Source organism: Erpetoichthys calabaricus, chromosome 2, assembly GCF_900747795.2.
Source record: "Erpetoichthys calabaricus chromosome 2, fErpCal1.3, whole genome shotgun sequence".
Lineage (NCBI taxonomy): Eukaryota > Metazoa > Chordata > Cladistia > Polypteriformes > Polypteridae > Erpetoichthys > Erpetoichthys calabaricus.
The window spans coordinates 107,923,736-107,949,333 of NC_041395.2; the positions used below are offsets into that span (position 1 = coordinate 107,923,736).

General features: G+C 37.9%; 1 protein-coding gene across 2 annotated transcripts; it reads right to left on the minus strand.

Moving 5' to 3' along the window:
- Nucleotides 1-247: 247 nt before the first annotated feature.
- Nucleotides 248-24,043, minus strand: fbxo3 (F-box protein 3). 2 transcript variants are annotated; one of them, XM_028794298.2, is made up of 11 exons: nt 23,907-24,043; nt 16,919-17,008; nt 8,352-8,515; nt 7,623-7,737; nt 7,286-7,490; nt 6,724-6,769; nt 5,365-5,449; nt 4,973-5,095; nt 4,582-4,697; nt 1,416-1,603; nt 248-1,207 (listed from the first exon to the last, which is right to left on the minus strand). In XM_028794298.2, exons 1-11 carry the CDS (start codon nt 23,996-23,998, stop codon nt 1,076-1,078), a joined length of 1,356 nt encoding a protein of 451 aa, XP_028650131.1. In that variant the 5' UTR covers nt 23,999-24,043; the 3' UTR covers nt 248-1,075. The 2 variants fall into 2 exon arrangements, with proteins under 2 accessions (XP_028650131.1, XP_028650132.1); XM_028794299.2 differs by lacking the exon at nt 23,907-24,043 and having other exon boundaries at nt 8,352-8,528.
- Between the last annotated feature and the right edge of the window lie 1,555 nt (nt 24,044-25,598).

Genomic DNA, 25,598 nt, shown 5'->3' on the forward strand with positions numbered 1-25,598 from the left:
GGCCCAGCAGAGTAGGATCTCTTTTGGCAGTGATGGGGATTCAAACCTGCAACATTCTGGATGGCAGCACAGATCCATAGCCTCAGAGCCACCACTCCGCTCCATTTAACAATCCACTAGTCAGTGTGGCATTAAACAGCCCCTCTCAGAACAGCATGATTTCGAGCATACATGTCTCAGGATGACCATTCTTCAGATCCATGTTTTAAGGAGTTGTGGAGCAATGAAGAGTCAAACAAAAAGGGAATCAAAGGTGGAAGATTTATTCAGGCTCCCAAAACACAAAGCATTCAGAGAAGAAAATGTCTTTAAATCATACAAGGTAAATAAATCCTGAGCGGTCACCGCCCTGTTTCTAAACCCAGTGCCTGCTTTCCTGGCATGTGGGAGTCAGTGGCAGCACACTGGCCACCATCTAGAAATAAGAGCTTCAGCCAGCAAAGTCTTCTGCGATTGCTGCTCCTTGCAGCCAACTACTGACTCATTTAAGCAAGTGCTCTCCAGTGGAAGAACAACACGAAAGTCTTTACAAATGTACAAAGTGGGAAGATAATGAGTTAGAATTTGAATTATTGTCCGGTATGAGGAGAAACATGTCAAGTAGTATGGTTGCTGCTGGACACAGCTTTACTGTCCTCTCTATGTCAGCAAGCAACTGAAAATCACAGCACTGTTCATTTACACACTCACTCACATGCACGCACGCGCGCGCGCACACACACACACACACACACACACACACACACACAGAGTGGACAATGGTTATTCATAAGTGACAGAATGAGTATATTTCCACCACCTCAGACAGAAGTGGTCCAATGGTAAGTAAGAGTGGACATCATGGAAAACTCTTTAGATTCAGAAGGAAACTGTCATATAAGGGATTTGGACTGTAACAGCTCAAATTCATTCAGCACAGCTGGGGCAGCACCCATGCCCATCTAGAAGGGCTACACAGCACAATATGCCCAAAACATAAAATGATTTGGGAAGCAAAAATGAAAGAAAGTGGGCAAAAAAGTGGGATGGGTACACAGCTGGGGTACCAGGGCACTCACTGCTATACAGAGAATTATCAAGTATGGCGTGGGCAGCGACCACTGGGTGGAGGGATCTCCAGGCCTCCCCTATCTGTGTCTTCATATTCATCTGTGTCTGTAGAATTGTCCTCATCATTCCAGGGCACAGAGACATCACCTGTAGAGCCCTGACAAAATGAAAATAATAGTAGAAGTTTGTTTTCTTTTTTCAGATTTATATGCTCACCAAATTGCAGTGAGAATCCTATAGTTGAAAGGCATGTTTGGGTGTGTCTGGAAATGTACCACTTGGACTCAAAAGAAACAAGACAAAAAAAAATATCTAGAATTGTCTGCTCATGCCCAACTGGACACTTATGCAAAAGAACAACTCACCGTTCGCACCACTGACTTGCGAAAAGGAGGGCAGACCATGTGAAAGCGGGGAATAGTCACATTGAAGACTTCTCTGTTTTTGAGTCGGTGGAAGGTGTAATGACCCTCCATATACCCAGAAGTGGTTGAAAATGTGGTGCAGCTTGCATACTCGTGGACTTTCCCAGGTCTTAACTCTGGAAATTCTCCTATAAGAGCAGAGCAGAAACAAGTTTCCTCAGATTAAATATTGAAGGGGTGAAAAATAATCAAGTGTTGCCACGAGATAACAACAACAAAGAACATAAAGTGACAAAAAACATAGTAAAGTAGAACAAGGCAATGCATTCTGTGAGGATATGCTATATACATAATTTATCTACCCACATTTTTCATTTAATATCAAAATCATCTGATGTTCTCAAAAACAGAAACTGATGTTAAAGTGAACATGAAATTCAACCTTGTAAGTTAATTTTCATTGCAGTTACTACACCACACTGCCTTCCTAATTTACCATCAACAAAAAAACATTTCATTTTACACAGATGCAGTTAACTCAGTATACGAGAGCCTAATGTAACTCTTCACTCTAGCTACATGCTGTAAAGCAAACATGAGGCATACTTACATTTTGTTATTTTTATTATTTTACTTAACTAGAGGTAAACAGTATATATCAAAATTGGTTTGCTCGAGGAAACTCCTTATTAATTGAAAGGATGCAAAAACGATAAGGCATGCCAGGAGTCTGAATTACAAATTAATCAAAATAAAACAAAATTCATGGTAACCCTGAATATTCCAAACAAAAAAAGCAGTTTGACAGTGAATCATACGGAGGTCACTAGAATAACAAATCAAGGCACAGTGATCAAAAAGAAATCTGTCGGCATGGAAATGATGAGAAATTATTTCTGTAAAATAAACTGCTCAAAAAAAATTAAAGGAACGCTTTGAAAACACATCTCAATGGGAAAAAAATCCTGCTGGATAGCTATACTGATATGGACTGGGTAATGTGTTAGAAACGAAAGAATGCCACATCGTTTGATGGAAATGAAACTTATTAACCTACAGAGGGCTGAATTCAAAGACACCCCGAAAATCAAAGTGATAATATAATGCAGCAGGCTAGTCCATTTTGCCGAAATTTCATTGCAGCAACTCCAAATTGTACTCAGTAGTTTGTATGGCCCCCACATGTTTGTATGCATGTCTGACAACGTCTAGGTATGCTCCTAATGAGACGATGGATGGTGTCCTGGAGGATCTCCTCCCAGATCTGGTCCAGGGCATCAGTGAGCTCCTGGACAGTCTGAGGTGCCACTTGGCGGTGTCGGATGTCCCAGAGGTGTTCTATTGGATTGAGGTCAGTCAAGTGTGGGGGCCAGTCAATGGTATCAACTCCTTCATCCTGCAAGAACTGCCTGCATATTCTCGCCACATGAGGCTGGGCATTGTCGTGCACCAGGAGGAACCCAGGACCCACAATGCATCCAAGAATTTCATCCTGATACCTAATGGCAGTCAAGGTGCTGTTGTCTAGCCTGTAGAAGTCTGTGCATCCCTCAATGGATATGCCTTCTCAGACCATCACTGACCAACCACCAAATCGGTCATGCTGAATGATGTTACAGGCAGCATAACATTCTCCATGGCTTCTCCAGACCCTTTCACGTCTGTAACACGTGCTCATGGGTGAACCTGCTCTCATCTGTGAAAAGCACAGGGCGCCAGTGGTGAACCTGCCAATTCTGGTATTCTATGGCAAATGCCAGTCGAGCTCTACGGTGCCGGGTAGTGAGCACAGGGCCCACTAGAGGATGTTGGGCCCTCAGGCCACCCTCCTGAAGTCTGTTTCTGATTGTTTGGTCAGAGACATTCACACCAGTGGCCTGCTAGAGGTCATTCTGTGGGGCTCTGGCAGTGCTCATCCTGTTCCTCCTTGCCCAAAGGAGCAGATACCAGTCCTGCTGATGGGTTAAGGACCTTCTACGGCCCTGTCCAGCTCTCCTAAAGTAACTGCCTGTCTCCTGGAATCTCCTCCATGCCCTTGAGACTGTGCCGGGAGACACCGCAAACCTTCTGGTAATGGCACGTATTGATGTGCCATGTTGGAGAAGTTGGACTACCTGTGCAAACTCTGTAGGGTCCAGGTATCACCTCATGCTACCAGTAGTGACACTGACTGTAGCCAAATGGAAACCTAGTGAAAAAACAATCAGAAAAGATGAGGAGGGGAAAAATGTCAGTGTCCTCCAACTGTTAAACCCTTCTCTTTTTGGGGGTCGTCTCATTGTTGCCCCTCTAGTGCACCTGTTGTTAATTTTATTAACACCAAAGTAGCTGAAACTGATTAACAACCCCCTTTTCTACTTAACTGAACAGATCAATAGCTCAGAAGTTTCATTGACTTGATGCTATACTCTGATTAAGAAGTGTTCCTTTAATTTTTTTTAAGCAGTATATAAAGACCTTTATGCAGCCCATTTATTCATTTCCAAATGAGACTGAAGATGCTAAGATTTTAAATACAGTATTCTCATTGTTTACATATGGAATAGAACTGTGGACCTGAAAAAAACAACATATTAAAGAAGCTGAACCTCTTTGGATGCGAGTTGGCAAAATTAGAATACAGATATTTTTAATGTATAAAGCCATAAATATAACAGTTCTACATTAATGGAAGAAGGAAAGAGGTATTTTTTACCTTTCAGAGTAAGGAGCTGAAATATTTCTGTCATTATAAGGAGTGAGAGATACTGTACACTCCAAACGATAAAGCAGGAAAGGATTCAGGGAGAACAAAACAGAGAAAGACAGAGAATATGTTGGCCATGCAATTTACAGGAATCATATAGATGTAATTTCCAGGCGGTGGTCAAAATGACAAAAATTGAAGACAGCAAAGACCAACCATGGAATGACACAAGAAACAGTAAATGAACACAAATTTTGAACATTCCACCTTTTCTTGTTGCAATATCTGTTTTGTTTTAAACTGTAACATACGAAGATGTGCAAAAGTTCAAGTTGGGCGAATGTTTTTATACCACTCGCTTTGACTGCATTGGCAATATGTAAATGGAGGTTATAAACAAAAAAATGAGTTTAAGAAGGAAAGCTCCAGTTCCAAGTTAAAGCTTTCAGTAGACATGCAACCTGGTGATACAACACATACCAACAACTCCTGGCCCTTGAACCTCTTCTACATTTCCATTTCCATTGGTTATCTTCCAGTATCTGCTCTCTAGCTTGCAGGCATTTTCTGGCAACGCATCTTTAGACATCTCAATTCTAAGAAGAGAGAAGTGATTTTACACATCAAATCAATGAAAGACACATGTCAGTATGCCTTCCAGTATAGACATGGACCTGCCAGTGACCCAGATTTAATGGGGACAATAAACTGTATCAGAGAGACACAGAGTACTCACAGATGAGTACTCACAAAAAGCTATAGTGTGGGTAGGTGTCATTCAAGAAATATTCCAAGAGATGACACAAGAACTTCATTAAATATTAGCTGCTGACAAACAAAAAAAAACCTCAACTATAGGCAGTGATCTTACCTGATCCTGTAGGTGAAGAAAAAGTGAGGTGGATGCACAGAGCTGAGCTCTGGCAGGAAAGCGGTTGACACAGACACAGAAATATCTCCTGTCTTGGCCACACATGACTTATCATGAACATACCTACAAAGAAATTAACAACAATTCAAATCCTAAACTGTGATTCAACCATTCTAGTGTTCCACATGTGTCTCTTATGAAGAATATTGAACAGAATAAGTTAAGATTCACTGATTATTTAGATACGGCGAAGTGTGAGACCAAGATAATAATGGTGTAAGAAATACTTTTTACAGAGTCCAAAGAGGATTCACACAAATAATTCTAAGTCTCCCTCATAGAAGACTACTCAGCATGGAGACAGCAAGAAAGGAAAGAAGCAGACCACTCACCTAAATATCTGGTCCCGGATGATGGGATACCCACCGCTCATAACGTTTTGGACATAGGTGGTGAACCATTCTGTGAAGCTGGAGCCTAGAAAGACATTTTAGACAACATGTAACTGTCAGGCCACACTAACAAGGAATAGGCTCTACAATGTCCAGAAACACTTGTGTTTGGCTGCCATGAATCAAATGAATAAAGAGGAACAAAGAAAAATGCTATTAGCTATAAATATTTTCAGATTACAGACTATTTTTTCTCCGCACAGCTCCAACATATTACACTTCTTTGCTATGACAGTATGTGATCCATGGAGAATGTGGGGTTATCAAATACTAGTGATTAACATACACTGAATCTCACAAAAGAAACTTTGATATTTTAAAATATAACGCAAATGATTCTTACTATTGCAACACATCTAACATAATGCATATATGTAATATGTGCCTTAATCATTGCAAATTGTGACAATAACTACAACAAAAATTCCTCTTCAGTTCTGTTCAATTAGCTAGTATATCCCATATCAAGCAAATAGCTGCTTGGTCACTAAGACAGAATTGCCAAAGTTTATTGTATGTCCATTGCACCAAGTATCATGGCCAGTCTGTATTAAAGCTTTAAGTCAGTACAAGACGTGATACATATTTTAACTATACTCATATAACCATTATGTTATGGAATGTGATTAATTTAGAGTTTCAGATTTACTTTAAATCTTCAAATTTCTTTTGAATCTACTAATTTCAGATTAACAGTGTGCAAGTTTATACTTAGCTGATTTTTTCCGACAATTTTTTCTTTAAAGAATTAAAACAAATAATATATTGTAGATTCCTTAAGATTTTTAACATCTAAACATCCTTAATAACTATGACACATTTTTTAAATTTATTTCTGCTGGTAACTTTTTTATGAGGGGGTCATGCTTTATTAAGTATCAAGTAATGTCCTGTTTTCTATTAGTTTTTGTCTAGCCTCAAATAATTCTGTCTTACTTTCTATTTATTTCCATTTTACCATCATGTTGGTGATGCCATTCATGTAAAATGAATGTTTGTTTTTCCAGATAGATATCAGTAAGGTTTACTGGTTCCTTTGCTTTTTGACTATGTCTCTTAGAAGTTTATGGTTTCTTCTTTCCAGTGAAGCCGACTCTGCCTGTCTGTTTTGATCTCCTTGAAGAATAAATGAGACAACAGGAAATTCTTTTGTCCTATCTCCCTCAGTCGTTTCCCCAAATACTCTTAAACATAAATAGAAACTGATAAAACCATCCTGTCTTATGCAGCTCCTTCAACAAAATCTACACTTACAGACACCTATAGTTAAATAACAGATAGCATTCTTGTATGACCCACCGGTGATGAACATATCAATAGCTGATGGATCGCGGGCCATCTGGTCCTACAGAAAGATGAAAGATAATTGTCAGAGAAATAAAACACAATTTTTGGTAGCATCACCAATGACAAGACTTCAGGGGGAGCATTGGAACATTAAGTGTCATGAAATGGCACAAGTCTCAATATTTAAAAAAAAAAAAAAAAAATCAAGATTTGTTTCCAGTAAAGCTCACCCAATCAAGAATATTGAAAACTCTAATTTGTCTGTTTTACACAAAAAAAAGAGAAGAATATTAACAAATAAAAATAAAAAGGTGTGATTATACTGTATAAGTGATGTAATATATCACTGTGTTAGTTTGCCTTTGAACAAATTCAATAATAAGCTCATAAAGGAAGGGCTGACGCTGATTCAACATCATTTGAAAAGTGGATATTATGGAACAATGTTTTGGAAATTAATTTTTCATATTTAAACTAGTCGTTTACATAGGAATAATCTGTATGTAACTTTATTTTACTCTATCAATTCCAATGCTCAAAGCGCAAGATTTTAAAGCTTTAGTTCAACTCTTACCGGGCAGTGGTAGAAAATCTCATACTGATGTCGTCCTTCAACACTCTCCAGGGCCATGTATTGGCTGAGGCCAGTGTGAAAGCAAAACGTTAGTGGTAAACACTGCTGGAGTCCTTTCCTCTGCTGGAATCCGCCTGCCGCCGTCTCGATATCCAGCAGATCCTCTGAGCGATAGTGGTTGGACAAAGCCATGCTTCCCATCAGACTGCAGCAATGACAAAGTCATTCATTACTGATCACTAATAATTCATAATGGTCAAACACTCACACTTCTTACTAATATTCAACAATGCAGCAACCTAAAGTTCTCTTTAGCACTGCAGTCTACTGATCTTACCCTGGTACTACCAGCTTCTGTCCGTTGTGAATTCGAAATGAACAGCGATAATCATTTGGGAGTTTGCAGCCAATCTGAGCTTCAACTGCATCCAGATCATCATCCTTCACACCTTCTATAAGAGGGGCACAAAAGGAGGAATTGGCTGGGTAAGATGGCTTATGTCAATATTAAAAGTGACCATACAGTAATACAAGTGATCCTAAATAAATGCATTTGAGGCTCTTTTTATCATGATAACTTGACCAGCTGTTTAAAAGGTGACTTATAGTATTTGAGAGATAAAATTGGTTATATTTCTTTTGTTTTTTTTTTTTTATTATTCAAATGGCACACAGGCAGATGAAGTGATTTGCTCATGGTTACACAGTGTCAGTAGTGAGATTTGAACCCACAACTTCAGAGTTTGAAGTCCAAAGATCTAACTGTTATTCCACACTCTGCCTAAATTAAAGGAAACAGCAAGCCTGTTCTTCACTCCAGAGCACAAGACATGAAGCACAAGGCACAACCGAGGGGACAGATTTGTGTCTATTGTACAATTTAAGTTGTCTACTACTTATTGGCTTTCTCAGTAAATACAATATCATTTTTAGTGTCTGTACTCAGATTCATTCAGTTGCATGGTTAACTGAGGCACAGGTTCAAGGTTCAAAAGGGATAGCTGCATTAGATAAAATAGGTCAAAAGGCCCGTTTAGGGAACATAAACAGCAATGGCCTCTTCTACCTTTCAAGGAGATAATCATGCGTGGGCACTTCTGGTTGAGGTATTCCTTGAGGTCGTCCCAGGCTTTCTTTAGGGTTGCATAGTGGTCGATATAGCGTCCCAAATCAACATAATTGTTGAGGAATAAATGCTTCCAGCTCCTCTTGTGTGTCGCCTTATCAGTTCTAAAAGACAGCACTGATCAGAATTCAATGTATTTCATGCCTGACAATTTATATACATTTCATGGTAGCCCAGTCCAAACCACAATTGAAAAAATACCCACCTCATCAGTTTCTTTTACTAGTCCTACAGCACTACTATGATTACAAATAAACGTATCTGACGTGAGTGCAAACTACAAGGAGACCTTACCAATGCCTTGACAAACCACTAATGCTGAAAGATTACCCCAAAAACACATCAATAAACACACTATCAGACACCAAATCAGCTAATTAAAAAATGCTATTCAAGATGTGAATGAGTTTTCAAAAGAAAATTAATGGTACAACTGCAGGCAAGTGGTTGAATGATTAAAACACAACAATTTTCTGCATTTTGATCATTTCAAATGCAGTTTTTCAGAACAGTTAACAATGGCTCTTGTTTACTATAAAAGAAATTCAGAAACGTTCCTCTCTTTATATGATGCATAAGCAACATGAAGCTTTTATTTTTTATTACAGCATACATTTTATTATTTCAGGCTGGAAATTATTAATTGCCGTCTGGATTGCGAGTTGTAATCAAACAGAAATATACATCAGGTTGTATAATATTACACTAAATGATCTGCGGGAATCAATATGAAAATAAACTGATACAACTGTGGAAGTATTTGGGTAAGTAACATCTTCTCCACAAATATTTCAATGACAGAGAGATGCAGACTTGTATGTACTTTTTTCTACTACTTATTTTCCACCATGGAAAACGCATACTTTTCCTACTGATCTAGCTATGTTTTTCAGACATTTATTTTGCATCCCAGAAAATACAGTATGTGCTTAATTCAGTGTTTCCAAGAACAGATGAATTTATCAAATTTAATTTTAACGATACAGCAGTTGTGGTTCTTTAGACATTTTAGTTCCGCTGTATCACTGTAAAACACTTTTTACAACTTTAGAACAGCAGGCGCACATAAAATAAGCTATTTATCAGTAAGCTACTTGTTAATCAGATGGGACTTTTTCAGCTTAGCTGACAATGTGTGATGGGAGCCGGGATCACTACCACTATAAGCTGGAAAGAATGCCAAAGAAAAGAGGAATGGCAAAGGAACATACAAGCAAATTTGTATGAAGGTGATTTTATAAATACAAACAACACAATTCACATTTAAGGTTTTAAATTAAATAAAGTTAAAAACACTGATAAAGTGCTGGTACTTTGCTGATTCACTTCATTTAATTCACAATAATCAAAATTCTAAAAAAATATTTTCCATTTGAAATACCATTGTTGTTCTGTTTTTATAACGATAAACACTGTCAAAGTTTCTGCACATTTATATAATTATTTTAAAAAACTGACAATACTAACCTATACTGTTTAACAATAATATGATTTTGCTTGCCATAAACAAATGCGCCAATACTTAGGACATAAAGATAAGTACAAAGTTTCATACTTCTGAACACAGGTACTAATAGATATGTAATATTAAAAACTTAATTTAAATATATGTATGTATATGTGTGTGTACATATGTGTGTGTGTGTGTGTGTGTTCACCCTGAGATCGACTGGTATCCTGTCTAGGCATTAATGGTGTCATACATAAATTCACACTGTATTTATATTGAGAAATGTTAATATATTCCAAAAGAAATAACAATTACCAAACCAGTGCAATGGTCATCTTATTTTCCAAATTAAATCAGCTTTACAATAAAACACGGGGGAGTATGGAGGCACAGTGTTAGTGTGGTGGCCTCGCAGTAAGGAGACCAAGGTTTGCATCCTGGGTCCACCCTGTGTGGAATTTGCATGTTCTCCCTGTGTCTGAGTGGGTTTCCTTCTAGTGCTCTAGTTTCCTCCAACAGTCCAAAGATATGCAAGTTATGTGGATTGGCGATCCTAAATTGGCCCTAGGATGTGGGGTTTTCGCTGCCTTGAGCTCTATGCTAGCTGGAATAGGCTCCAACACCCCCATGACCATGTTCAGGTCTAAGCGGGTTAGAATATGACTGACTGACAATAAACCAGTATCAGAATGCAGCCAACCTGGAAGTGCAGGAATTGGGGCTTAATAACTACAGTGGTGTGAAAAACTATTTGCCCCCTTCCTGATTTCTTATTCTTTTGCATGTTTGTCCCACAAAATGTTTCTGATCATCAAACACATTTAACCATTAGTCAAATATAACACAAGTAAACACAAAATGCAGTTTGTAAATGGTGGTTTTTAATATTTAGGGAGAAAAAAAAATCCAAACCTACATGGCCCTGTGTGAAAAAGTAATTGCCCCCTGAACCTAATAACTGGTTGGGCCACCCTTAGCAGCAATAACTGCAATCAAGCGTTTGCGATAACTTGCAATGAGTCTATTACAGCGCTCTGGAGGAATTTTGGCCCACTCATCTTTGCAAAATTGTTGTAATTCAGCTTTATTTGAGGGTTTTCTAGCATGAACCGCCTTTTTAAGGTCATGCCATAGCATCTCAATTGGATTCAGGTCAGGACTTTGACTAGGCCACTCCAAAGTCTTCATTTTGTTTTTCTTCAGCCATTCAGAGGTGGATTTGCTGGTGTGTTTTGGGTCATTGTCCTGTTGCAGCACCCAAGATCGCTTCAGCTTGAGTTGACGAACAGATGGCCGGACATTCTCCTTCAGGATTTTTTGGTAGACAGTAGAATTCATGGTTCCATCTATCACAGCAAGCCTTCCAGGTCCTGAAGCAGCAAAACAACCCCAGACCATCACACTACCACCACCATATTTTACTGTTGGTATGATGTTCTTTTTCTGAAATGCTGTGTTCCTTTTACGCCAGATGTAAGGGGACATTTGCCTTCCAAAAAGTTCAACTTTTGTCTCATCAGTCCACAAGGTATTTTCCCAAAAGTCTTGGCAATCATTGAGATGTTTCTTAGCAAAATTGAGACGAGCCCTAATGTTCTTTTTGCTTAACAGTGGTTTGCGTCTTGGACATCTGCCATGCAGGCCGTTTTTGCCCAGTCTCTTTCTTATGGTGGAGTCGTGAACACTGACCTTAATTGAGGTAAGCGAGGCCTGCAGTTCTTTAGACGTTGTCCTGGGGTCTTTTGTGACCTCTCGGATGAGTCGTCTCTGCGCTCTTGGGGTAATTTTGGTCGGCCGGCCACTCCTGGGAAGGTTCACCACTGTTCCATGTTTTTGCCATTTGTGGATAATGGCTCTCACTGTGGTTTGCTGGAGTTCCAAAGCTTTAGAAATGGCTTTATAACCTTTACCAGACTGATAGATCTCAATTACTTCTGTTCTCATTTGTTCCTGAATTTCTTTGGATCTTGGCATGATGTCTAGCTTTTGAGGTGCTTTTGGTCTACTTCTCTGTGTCAGGCAGCTCCTATTTAAGTGATTTCTTGATTGAAACAGGTGTGGCAGTAATCAGGCCTGGGGGTGGCTACGGAAATTGAACTCAGGTGTGATACACCACAGTTAGGTTATTTTTTAACAAGGGGGCAATTACTTTTTCACACAGGGCCATGTAGGTTTGGATTTTTTTTCTCCCTAAATAATAAAAACCATCATTTAAAAACTGCATTTTGTGTTTACTTGTGTTATATTTGACTAATGGTTAAATATGTTTGATGATCAGAAACATTTTGTGTGACAAACATGCAAAAGAATAAGAAATCAGGAAGGGGGCAAATAGTTTTTCACACCACTGTATCTATTACATTTCCCCTAATGTGTTCAAATAATGTTTTGTGTTTATATTGTTTAAACTAGGTTTCGAATAACAATGTTGGGCGCTGATATATCAGGCAGATATGTGGTCTGTACATATGCATCGGTATCAGTTCAACCCCAACCGATAATGTTGAAACTCTTCAAAGCAAAGCATGTTTATTAGGTTATTTTTCCAGTGTAAACAGCCTCAGTTTGAAATGCCAGTCCCCTTGGTTGATACATTAGAGTCGATTAGGACAAGCTGACAAGAACAAACTGTTCACGTGATCCGAAAGATGGTCCTTATTGCACCTGCACTCCACCACACTACTTGGTTTTGTATGGCATGTTAATGAGTGAAGAAGAACTTACCCAGATTCCAACTGTGTTACTGTGTTCTTGTTGAACACCCTTAATTCTGGACATCTTAGGCTTGAAACAAAGCTTGTTAACTCAGCGTAAACATACATACAGCCAAAAGCCCAACCACTTGTAGAAGATGCACGTATGTGATAATAATAGCAAGAGTTTTGTGCTCCGCCTAGCGTCAGACACGCAAGCTAATGTACAACGCTGCCGCGGAATTTGTATTTACGCTAAAACTTATAATTTTTTATTTATTGGACATGCACGTTCACATCTTTGCAAGTTCGGAACTTGAAGGTTAGTATGTAGGGGACTTACTGCATTGTCCTAGGATTGACAATAACGCAAGATCTTTGCAGAGGATATATCAAGTTATTGGACAAAAATTTTTAAGTGCCTTTCAGAGAGCCTTGGTGTCACAATCCCTCCTAACCCATTAACAGCTGTGTTTGGTGTTCTTTCAGATGGGCTTAAAGTGGAGAAGGACAAACAAATTGTGATTGCCTTCACTACACTATTGGCACGCACACTTATTTTACTAAACTGGAAGAATCCTAATTCTCCTCTTTTAAGTCAGTGGGTAACTGATGTTGTAAACTATTTGAAATTGGAAAAAATCAAATTCTCAGTTAGAGGATCTGCGCAGAACTTTTTCAAAACCTGGCAGAATCTAATCAATAATATTTTAGGTTAAGCTCTTAAAGCACGGAGGAAGCAGATTATCTTCCCATTTCTTTTTCTTCTCCATTTATCTTTATCTGCCTATTAAACTCATCAATTTATTTATTTTTATTAGCTTTAAGTTTTACTCTGTTGGCCATGCTCTCTTTCTCAGGGGTGGGGGTTGATTTGTTTTCAATCCTATTTTTTGTAAAAATGGATCTATTTGTATGGAATTATTACAATAAAATCAATAGAATAAAAAAAAAGTTATTGGCTTACTTACTGTTATAATTGAAGTTCACAAATTTCCTGGTAAAATGCTAAACTTTGGGTTTTTCTTTTATTCTCCATTGTCTTCAACACCTCCCAAAATGGCTGCTGCAAAGCCTACTCCAACTGTGCACAAGGTTTTCATACAGTAACGAAGATGGCGTAGTTAACTATATGTTTTCATATTAAACTGGCAGTTATTTCTCTAGTAAGGTAACTGAAATCCTCTGCTCTTTAAATATCTTTCACATATTACTATGGAGTAAATTGAACACTTTTTATGTAAATAGGCTTCCCTACTGGGTGTTTTTTCATGTGCACCAAGTTTTGATGTGTTACACATTGTTAACAAGCAAAGATGCTTTATGTTTACACAAATGAAAAAAGCCTTTTTTTTTCTTTTTTTCTATAAATCACACCTTTTGTGTACTGCATGTTCCTAACTGGCTCTGTGTAAGCTGTGAGAAAAACTGTCAAACCAGTTATGCGAGTCAACTCTTTGAACTTGCTACAGTTTGTAAAATTTATGTTGAAACTGTGGAAGGAAAAAGAAAGTTTAGGCTGTCAGTGGGCATTCGGACTCTTTACAGTGAAACAAGACTGTTTGACTTAGCTTATGGACAAAAGTCAAATCTAGGATCGGAAACAGCTTTTTATTTAGGACTTGCATCATGATTAAATTTCAATTGAATTCTAAAATATTTTGACCAATGAGGTGCCCTTATGTTGTTAATGTTATTAAAATGCATTCAAATGCTGCTTGTTTTCAAGTCTACTGTCTTAGCTTATTCTCATCCCTGCTCTTTTTTGTTTGTCTTTAGAATTCCCAGAGCAGCAGTATGTCCCTAATGCGAGAGGTGGCACATACAGTATGCAAATGTAAACATTCCAGTAAGCTACAAAGTCTAATAAACACACTCTTCTTAGCAATTGTAATATGTGCTAAAGTAGCAAACCTTTTAAAGAAAAAAGTAAATCTATAAAGCTGTATGACCCTATGGCAAGCACACTCCTTACTGTATAACAACAACAATGTTCATTAAATAATACAAATTACACACAGATATATACAGATAAAAATACTTAAATATTTAGTTAAGGCATGCAACTCTCAGAATATATATGCATGCACTGATTCATTTATTCATTCTTTTTTTTTTTTGGCATTTGGTACACTTTATTAATCCCAAAGGGGAAATTGTCTTTTCAAGTGACCTTTGGAGGTCAGAGTGCAGAGTCAGCCATTGCACAGCACCCCTGGAGGAATTTTATGGTTAAGGGCCCAACGAAGTAGGATCCCTTCTGGCAGTAACAGCAACTGGTAACCTTCCAGATATCAGAGCAGATCCTTAGCCTGAGAGCCACCACTCTGCCTTAATCCTTTGAAAACAATTCTTGCATCATACAAATGTCAGATGACAACACATAATGTGGCAACTTTTCTGCCAGTGGAGTTTATCCTTTACGTTTAAGTCAACACAGGCCATATTACTATCTTGATGGGTCTCAATTTAAAAAATGAGTGCACCTTCAGTGTGCATTAAAATAGAGTTTCTCAAGCACCCTGATTACACCCCTGCTCTAACAATGATCATATCACCAAGGCGGAACTGGTCAAGCAAAAAGTCGATTGCATAGGAAAAAAATACGTCACAACACATAAGAAGTTAAGAAACACTGCATTACAACATGTACGTGATAAAACATCATACGTTTAATCTTTTCATTTAATTTAATTTTTTTTGGAAGCCAAAAACTTAAACACACCAGCAATACTGGCAAAATACATATTGATAATTGGTTATCTTTGCTGCCATGTATCAATATTGTTATAGGTCTAAAAATATACACATCATTTCGGCACTGCTTTAAACTATACTTTATTTAGAAATGTGTGACTGCACTACAAAATCTAATCTAGAACTACGAAAAGTACTGGAACTGACAGACCCAAAAGAATTTTTAAGTAAATATCATACTACTGTGTATTTGTGTTCTGGATTAGGTAGAATAGATTTGGATCAGTCTGCTATGGTAAATCCGTCTATCCAGAGACAGCAAAGTAAATGCTCTCTACATCTACATAGCAGTGGCATATTTCTAAACTTGCTAGAGAATAAACATAGGCTAATGACTTAACAAAAAGATAGGATTTATTGAGAACTGACTGATGGTTACTTTTTTAAAGTAGACATTTCTTATAAAAACAAATTCTCTTTCATATGAACTTTACAGAAAGCTTGCTTCATTTTCAGCTCACAATGCTTTCAACCTCATAAGCACAAGGAGTCAAAAAACTGAAAAGATGCTAAAGAATCAGAAAAATAAAAGCTCCCTTAGCTTTGTTACATAATAGCTTGCTGTTTTCTTACTGAGAAGGTGGCAGGGCCTCGTTCAGGTAAAAGAAACAGCATAATGAAGTGCACTGAATATGCAAAATACAAATTACATGTACATGTAGTATGTGTACACTAGCATCATTTTCTTTAAACTCTAAATTAGACTTCTGCATTAAGTTTGCATATTGGGTCTAACTTAGGTTTGATATTATTGGTAGATCAAGAAAGTATCATCATTATGCTTTTGAACCCAAATATTTACTTAGTGAACATGCAAACCTCTCAGGCCTGCTCATGGGCCATGAAGTTCAGGTTGTAGTGAAAACCCAACTTTTCTGTTTCTGTAGCATTTAATTCAGATCCAACATTATGCAAACATACCTAATATTTAGGTTCACTGTCGTATAATGCAAGTAGCACCTACACTAGTTGCCATGTCTGTCTGTCCGCATGAAACAACTTAGCACTCAGTAAACTGATTCTTTAGAAGTGCACCACACTTACACATCAAGGAAATCTGTCTGCAAAGTTATAATTTTGTTGAGGTATCTCAAACAGAGCACACTGTGTACAGTAACATTTTTGAAATTTCAAAACCTGCTATTGAAAATCATCTGCAAATTTATGAACTTGTCTATCTTAAAAACAGAAAAACATTCTGTATGACTTTGAATGTAGATTAATATGCTGTTTCAAATTCACCTCGAGGGAGGTCACTTCATCTTGTATATTATGTATACAGTATTTTCCTTTTTTACTCATCCAACTGCCACTCCTGACAGCAAAACAGATCCCAATTCAAGTTAGCCAAAAGGCCAGGAGCAGCACACATGCACATGCTGCTAGTACTAAGAATAAAGGAAGTATGTAAGCGTTGCTCTGAGAACATAGAGTGAACAAACATATGCTCAGTATTTATGTTTGTATACTCAGTATTTCCGCTATACTAAAAACAAACAGTCAGCTACAAAATACAGTACTACATCACATTTCACTATGCCCTGATATAACTGGTACTAACACAGTCCCACCCAGCAATTGGAAAAGTCTGCAAGACTTTTACTTACTCCGTCAGCAGCCAATACTTCTGACACTGGCGTTTCCACAATGGGTCATGGGTTGAGACCTCTCGAAATCGACGATTGACCATGCAGCAACTACATTTAGGAGGAAGCAAAAAGCATAAAAAGGAAGTCAATGAGATCCATACAACTAAGGATAACTACAGCAAAGGATAGTGAAGACAGCAGAGAACATTATTGGGGTGCCTCTCCCTTCACTACAGGACATATTTTACAAACGCAGTGTCCGCAAGGCCTGCAGCATTGTGCAGGACCCCTTACACGGACTTTTCACACTTTTGCCATCCAAGAGAAGATACTGCAGCATCAAAGCCAGATCTGCCAGGCTGCAGGAGAGTTTTTACCCCCAAGCTGTTAGACTCCTTAACACCAGGCTGCCCCCTGGGACCTTCCATATGTCCTCAACCACCTCTAAAAACATAACTTTTATACATGTGAGCCACTGTCCTGTGAAGATGAGTGTGCATGTAGAAAAGAACTGAAAATCTCATACTGACCTTTAAGTATTTTGACACTCTTGAGATCCTTCTGCTGTGAAACATTCTGACCTGTCATTGTTTACACGTCTTAAACAACTATTAGCATACACTGATAATTTCTGCATTATCTATATTATTTATTATTTATTATATTACATACCTTACACATCAATATTGCTGCTACTTCTTTGTCCTATCTTTGCACAATGTCTTGTCTTGTTTGTGTTTTAATTTTTAAATTTTAATTCTATTTTTAATTTATTTATTGCACGTCATGTTGTTACACTGTGGACCCTGAGCTTCGCAATTTCGTCTATCTGTGACAATAAAGTTCACTTTGAGTTTGACTATGGAGACAGCCCAAACTGATCAGAACATACAGTAACCTTGCCTCCGGCACATTAGCATAAAAAATTGAAGTATCAGAAATGAAAGTAAATCCAAAAAAATCAGTCATCTACAAGAGGGGGAAAAAATAAAATTTTAGAGACTAATAGATCTTAAACGTTTAGCACTAAAATCTGAAAGTAGGCAATAACAAATACATATAACAGCCTATGCAAACATTTTGAAATTCCCTTAATCTAACTCAAGGTCATATGGGCCTATTCCAGCATTACCATGAAGAAGTCAAAAACACGAAGCCAGTACAACACTTGCACACACTAACATCAGGCCATTTCACAGGCACCTGTCTCTGGCAAAATAAGTAGGAAACCAGAGTTACAGAAGGAAAACTCATGCAGATACCAGAAATCAATATTGTTCCATTTTGATAGAATTATGGTTTCAAGATGAGGGATGAATAACAAAACTGTAATATTTACCCAAATTCTTTACTGTACTCTTTATTTATTCTCAAAGTTCATGGAGTGGGCATAAAGTAGTGCTGTTAAGTGTAGCCATCATTTTATTAAATAATAAATGATCATACATAATAAGTGACACATAGTGTATACTTAAAAACAAGACTACATAGAGGTCCAAGTTAAAAGTCAAAAACAATGGCATGTTCTGCAAATAAAAAACTATTTATTTGCAGGCTGCTTTTCTATTAGAGAATAACTAAAAGTTGGTTTCAGCATTGAAACTCTTGACATTGACACTTATGTATTAAGTTGGGCAAAACAGACGCATGACCATGCATAGCAGATTTCATCTGTGATTCTTTAGTTTTCTGCTGGATATTATAACTCCCATCTATCCATTTTTACACTACTTAATCTAGTTTAAATGAAACATGTGAGGTATTATTACAGGGATAAGCAGAAAACTATTTTGTCATCATTATCTTAAGTTCCAACATGAATGGAAATTAGAGTGAGAGTGTGTATGGCAGGGCAAAGACACCTGGTTAGGAATGATATTGTCTGGGTGTTTAAAGCCCAAATGTGTTTTTGATATTCCGATTTGTAAAATCTGCAGGATGCCATTTCATGCTACAGTAGTGCTTGTTACTGATGCCCAATTTTTTTTTTGTTTTTAACTTAAGACAAAATTATTTCCATGGCATTAAAACAGGGCTGTATCAATTTATAAAGTACAAACAAACAAACAAAAAATATCAGTGCACAGTTCATTAGTTGTTGTGTTTAACTTTCCTTTAATTGAAATGGAATTTTACCCAATTTTGAATTTTGTTTATATTCTCTATTGTGATGATTTTAACTTGCAATTAAGCAAGGATTTGTCTGAATTATCAATAAACCGCTCTGCAGAAGCACCTGTTCCAAATTCAAAAAGCTAAATCACAAAGTCAGTCTCACGGGTGACCTCTTGAAACACATTGCCTTTGCACTCATTGTAATGCAGTTCCTTACCTTTATAAGGGGTCTGTCCATGGAGAACCTCAAACACACATTTTACTTCTAAATTCTAAACCAAAGGTTTGTACTCTATTAATCTTTCCACACAAATCTTCGCTTATGACATTACTGATGCCAATGCGAAATTGAATTCAAAGTAAAAATTACAATAAGAAACAGTATTAACTGAACAGCTTATGAACGAAGAGACCATTTCATGGGAAACGCTGCTCTCTTGCTGTGTTATTAATTAATTACAAATATCCATCCATCCATTATCCAACCCACTACATCCTAACACAGGGTCACAGGGGTCTGCCGGAGCCAATCCCAGCCAACACAGGGTTCAAGGCAGGAAACAAACCCCGGGCAGGGTGCCAGCCCACCACAGGACACACACACACACCCACACACCAAACACACACTAGGGGCAATTTCGGATCGCCAATGCACCCTAACCCAGGAAAACCCACGCAGACAGGGGGAGAACATGCAAACTCCACGCTACCACAGCGCCACCGTGCCACCCCCATTACAAATATCGTTGTTTTCATATCACTTACAGTTGCATTTTTCAAACCTATGAATATAATTACAAAGTTATTTTTCCCTAAAATAGTTGCTTTTTCCTTACTTTAGGAATTATATGTTTGCCATCTTTTTACGTATGATATGTGAACATGCTGAAAGGTGAGGTGACCTATTAAGAGACCAGCAAAACCAAACAAGTTTCATTTTTCACCATAATTCCTGTATGCACTAATATACTCACAATACCATTTGTGAGGCTTTCCTATACCACATTAACTAAAACATTAAGTCTTACTTTCCAACGACTCATCTGTAGCAACCTCTTCATTGGCTTTGTGCATCCCACAGTGGTAGCTCTACAGACTGGGGAAGAGGTGGCAGATAAAGAAGACCAGGTCTGGAGGACAATGCTGCTCTGCCATTTCTGGGAATCCAGTTTCAGCAGCCCTTGTAACCCGTGCAGTGTGAGCAGGGCACTGTCATAATGCAGAAGGAAGATACTCAGCAGTTCTTCTCACTGCTCTCCCTCAATTGCCTGCCATAATTGCCAAAGAAAATCAGCACAATATTGACCAATTATGTGGGCTTTTGACAGAGGTGATCAAAATGAAATACCCCTCTCAGCATTATAAAAAATGGTGCCTATGATCTTGCCAATAGTGCCTTCCATAATGAAATTCAATGGTGATGATTACAATGTACTCATGTTTAATTCCTGGTGATGAAATGATTGATACATTTCTTCCTTCTCTAATGGACTAGCTTGAGATGCTCCCTGGGACACAATGGATGGAGTGATGCTTAATTTAAGAAGTCAGAACGCTGGGCACTCAACATACACAGACCTTACTCGTGTTTAATTGTTCACAAAAAATTAATTCAACTGGCCCATAACTAATTCCTATAGTGTATCTTCTATCTCATGCATCCATTACAATTTGCCTCACAGTTGCAAAATTATCTTCTGTTTTAGATGTTGATGTCCTACCAGTACCACATGAAGGAGATTGGACCTGGTATGAACGGACTATGCTAGTATTAAATCTGAAAAGCTGAATTTTTCTCTGGCATTAAAAGCTTAATGACAGCACAATGTTTGATTTTGTAGTTTTTTGCATCTGTGTTAATACAACCCTAAAACAATAAGCCACAAATGTTAAAAACTTGAAGCGTACACTGTTTTTTTTTGTACAGGAGAGCTAATTCCTCACCACTTAAAAATTTAGCATCTTACCAAACCCCTTGCTGGTTCGGAATTAAAACGTTTTGATCACCTCTCATTCTATTCAGAAATTATTTTTCAATTCCTTCAAATTTATTAGAAACTATCATCGTTTTAAAATGACATTTTCTTATTGAAAGCTTTGATAGAGACACAAAAATGGGTGGGAAAATGAGTGTACTTAAATCTATTTAATCCCATTTCAAAATGCACACAGATAGTAATAAGAAAACCCTTGTTGATCTTCTTTTTACTAAAATTGAAAAATAAATTCAGCTCTTGCACCAAAAGACACTCGAGGCTTTCTTCCTACTAAGTTACTACTTCCCACCACACTGCAAAAAATGCAATGATCTGCCTTTGGGGGTTGTAAATGAAGTCTCAGTTTTAACTATGGCTATAATTTCAGTTGACTATAATGGGAAATGTTTTGGCTGCCGTTCAGATTCTGACAACACTGAAAAGTCAACATTCAGTTGGTCACCCATATAAAAGATCAATGTAATGTTTTGTTCATAAAAGAAAAGGCAAGTATGTGTTAACTAGCTAAAAATGCAGGCATGCTTTTGTTTTTTTCATGAATATTTTAGGCTCTGCATAATCAGGGATGCCAGTATGACAAACTGAACCTTCATTTAACACTTTGTTTGCATTTCTGTTGGAATATTGCAATTAGAAAATGTAAACAAGTACTAGTAATGTAGCCACATTGACATTAATAAATAAAACAAAATACTTTTCAATTCCCAATTAACAGAAAACAATATTTCTTACATTTATAAAGCAGTGGGGAAATGTGACTATCTACAAATTGGCATAAGACCACTTCTGTGATAAACACCATTTTTTTTCATTAGTGTAAAGTTATAGCTGGACTGACAACCCAATAACATGTCTCACTCACTCACTCCGTCTTGCAGTAATCATGACTGGGTACCTATTAAGGTCTCAGTGTAATGCCATCCCCTCTCTCAACACACACACACGCAAAATTACTTCGACAGCCTTACTTTCTTTAGCTGCACATTGTGTGTCTTTTCCAGCTATTTGCAGTCGTAGCCTCCATTTACCTAATTGTTCCAGTTCTGGGCAGTCAGTGGTATGCTCCCCCCCTGAAGGCCAGTCACATAATGTGAAATTCCTAGCCTGTGCCTTGCTCTGATAAATATCAAACAGGTTTGATTCTGTCTTTAGTAGTGGGAGTGGGCTGTGTGTGCATGACAGCTTGCAACCATCATCTGGATGTACAATGCATTGCATGTAGTAACGAGGAATAACGAACATGCTTGTTTTTGAACCGCACAAACAGAAGAGAGGCTCATCTTTTTGATGCCTTGTGTTTTATGTCCTAGAAAAAATAATTGGTAAGACTGAGGCCGAACTCATTGTGCCATACAGCGTTGGCTCCACCAGGCAGCACACTATTGGCTGTCACAAAAAGGGTCAAGCATGACCATGCTGGAAGGTAGGCATTCAGTTGATAAATGTGACATGGGCATCGATTTTTCGGTCACATAAACTGACATGGTCTGGTGACAACATCAAAGACTGTGGTTGGCCTCTCTTCTGTGTGTGCGACTCAAAATGGGCATGAGCATTTATTAGTTCTCAGCTCTCATGCAAACACACTCCACCCCTATGACTAAAGGCAAAAGCAAACCTGTTAGATTTTACCAGAGTGAACTGACAGCTAGTTGGATTGAGTAACATTACGCTACTGAAAGCACATTGCCAACTGTATCTGAATCACCAAGACTGTGTAAAAGAAGGCTATGACTGAAAATCAGTGGAAAGGTTGCATCATGTGGCATGAACTTTAGTGACACCAGCTCTCCAGGTTGCTTTTTCTTCTAACTTATTTTTACAGGTGCCTTATAGCTACTCACTTAAGTTAAAGCTAAACAGCTCTTTGATTATTGTTGCATTAATTAAAGGTCAAACATTTGAACACATTGGATTTTTTTTATTAAACATGTATTTTCTCCTTCAAACTCAATGTTGCATTTTCAAAGTCAAGAAAACCAGATAACAACACAAGTCATGTTAATGACGTCAACTCATTATTTTTAGTAAATCATGGTAGAAAAAAAAATTACGTTTATGCTGTATATAACAGAATGTTAAGAAATAGACTAATTATTTTCTTATACAATTTCACCCATTTACTGTTTAGTATCACGCTAGCTAAGTGCCACGAATGCCAGTTCATTACTGGGCACTGTCATACACAGATTCATGCTCACTCATTCTAAGCCAGTCTCCAGCTGCTAGGTATTGTATGTACATCATATACCGGGTTATAACAAACAAGAGCACCGGATGGTCACTCACATTCCTTTACCAAATCCCTACTCTGCTGTAACAGTCACACGTTCTCTTTGAACTTTGCCTCCTACTCCCTTGTCTTTGTATAACCTTATCTTTGTGAGTTTCTTTTTGGTCATTTGTATTACAGTATACCTGCCGTTCTGGCACTCGGGTATTTTACAGTGCATATCCCTGACACGTGAAAATAAGTTTCTCTCTTTGGTCTTTTGGATTATTACACAACCCGCTCTTGACTGTTCGCTAATCGGCCGTTTTCTCAGCCTGTATCCGTTAACATGATCGTACAGCTAAATCTCCTTGTGCTCACCCCCACCCTACCCTAAATCGGTCCTATTTTTGCTTATTTCCCATCTCCACTAATGCTTTGGTCTGTTTCCTCAGTCATTCAACTATAAATAATTGTTGCTTCATTTGCTCAAGCAAGTGTTCTACTAAGATTCTTTTCAGTAAATTACGAGTTTCCTTTCCTTCACTGTTGCAGCTCCCAAGCTTATACTTCGAGCCTACCCGGAGGGCAACTACTCGAGCTGTGCCTTACACATCGCAACAATATTAAAAAAGTTTATCCGAGACACTGTCGTTGCAGCTGTATGTTTTCCCATTCTCACCTGAATAAATCTTTGTAATCTAGAAACGAGAAGATGAGCAGCAGCGGATCTGAAGGCAACAGCTCCAGGTTTAGCTCAGTGGAAGCCGCCATCTTTGACGGTAGCGTATGATACCACGCCCCTTGTGACGTCACCGACGAGCGCACGCTGCTTTGTTATCAAATACAGCACACGTGAGGGACACGTCACAGGGGAGGATGAAGAGCCTGACAGAACCGATAAGAAGGGGAGGTTACACTTGAAATAGGAGAGAAAAAGCCTGATAACTTTTGCTGTTTTTCAAATTTTCTCTACGTTTTTCGTAATAGTTAGTCTCGTAAGAATTGCTTATGAACGCTTTAAAATCACTTCGGCTTTATTGTTCGGTGCCTCCTGACTTACCGATACTAGAGAACCCCCACACATGATATACCGTTCGATTAGTCTTGATACCTATTATGCAAGACGTCAAGTTTTTCAGGGTTCACCCTATTTTTGGCCTTCTAGAGCCGAAATCCTCTAATTTGTAGCGACATTTCTACACCATATTTTGTTCAGGAAATTACACCTTTATAATAAAAAGTAAAACAATAGATATATTTCGCAAAAAATGATCGGAAGTTCTGCATGTCACTTTTACCGACCCCAGGGGTTCATCCTCTAATGAATGCAAGTCAAAGTTTTTCCTGTTTACAAAACTTCAAAAAATGAGGATTGGTAATATGACCATTTGGGGTGACCTTTTATGTTATTTCGAGGTTGTACATCATGAAATTGATCATATTTTTGAATTTTAATTCATTATCGGTAATCCCAGCCCGACACGCCCAAAAGGTTAAAAATGACAAATTCCAAACATTAGCATGCGGGGTATCGTTTTAGACCATTTCAAGGTCAGTGGTTACGAATATGATGCTCTTTTTGATCCTTTACTCTATGGATCTCTATTAGATGGTGAAAATAAAAAATGTTTCTATTATAATCGAGAATGTTTAGATTTTAAACATTTAAATTGAAGCACACATTTTAATATTTCATATGTCTGACCCAGATATTTTAGTCTATAATGTAAATCTACTCGTAATTGCATCTCTTATGAACACCATGAATTAGGGCGATTTACGCTATGACCTGCTTGGGCGTAAACTGGAACAAAAGCTCACAGCTGTACGTCAGCTCGTTGAACCACACCGAGCTATAGGCAGGGCGCTTCTCTCTGCAAGTGCGCCGCTGATGGCTTCTGTCGGATGAGGAGTTGCGAATAAGTAGCCAACTTTAGCGTTGTCCTCGTGGCGAAGCTTCACCAAAGCAATACCGAGGTGAAGTGAGAGCTTCAGCTTCGGTATTAGTTTGACGGATCTACTTCAGGCTCTGTAAGCTATTGAAACAAACTGTGAATATAATATTGAAAATGTGAATTTATCCATCGTAGTGATTTTTCCCTAAATAATTCATATTTTTATAAATGAGAATTAGCATTCAATACGCAATAAAATAAAGGAGATCAGTTTAAATTATAAATATAATCGACATTAAACTATAACATGTAAATTGTGATTTTTTTTAGCATTTGTACTTTGTGAATCTAGCCGATTATTTATATATATATATATATATATATATTTTTTTTTTGGGAATAAATTACATATACAAATGGAAAGCCTAAAGCAGGGGTGGCAAACTCCAGTCCTGGAGTTTGGCAGTGGCTGCAGG

Excerpts from the sequence above, each read along its gene's own strand:
- fbxo3 (XM_028794298.2), bottom strand. The coding sequence starts at position 23,998 with ATGGCGGCTTCCACTGAGCTAAACCTGGAGCTGTTGCCTTCAGATCCG. Across the intron at positions 7,738-8,351 it reads CATGATTATCTCCTTGAAAG|AAGGTGTGAAGGATGATGAT; the intron begins GTAGAAGAGGCC and ends CCCCTCTTATAG. Across the intron at positions 4,698-4,972 it reads TTCTTCACCTACAGGATCAG|AATTGAGATGTCTAAAGATG; the intron begins GTAAGATCACTG and ends CTCTCTTCTTAG.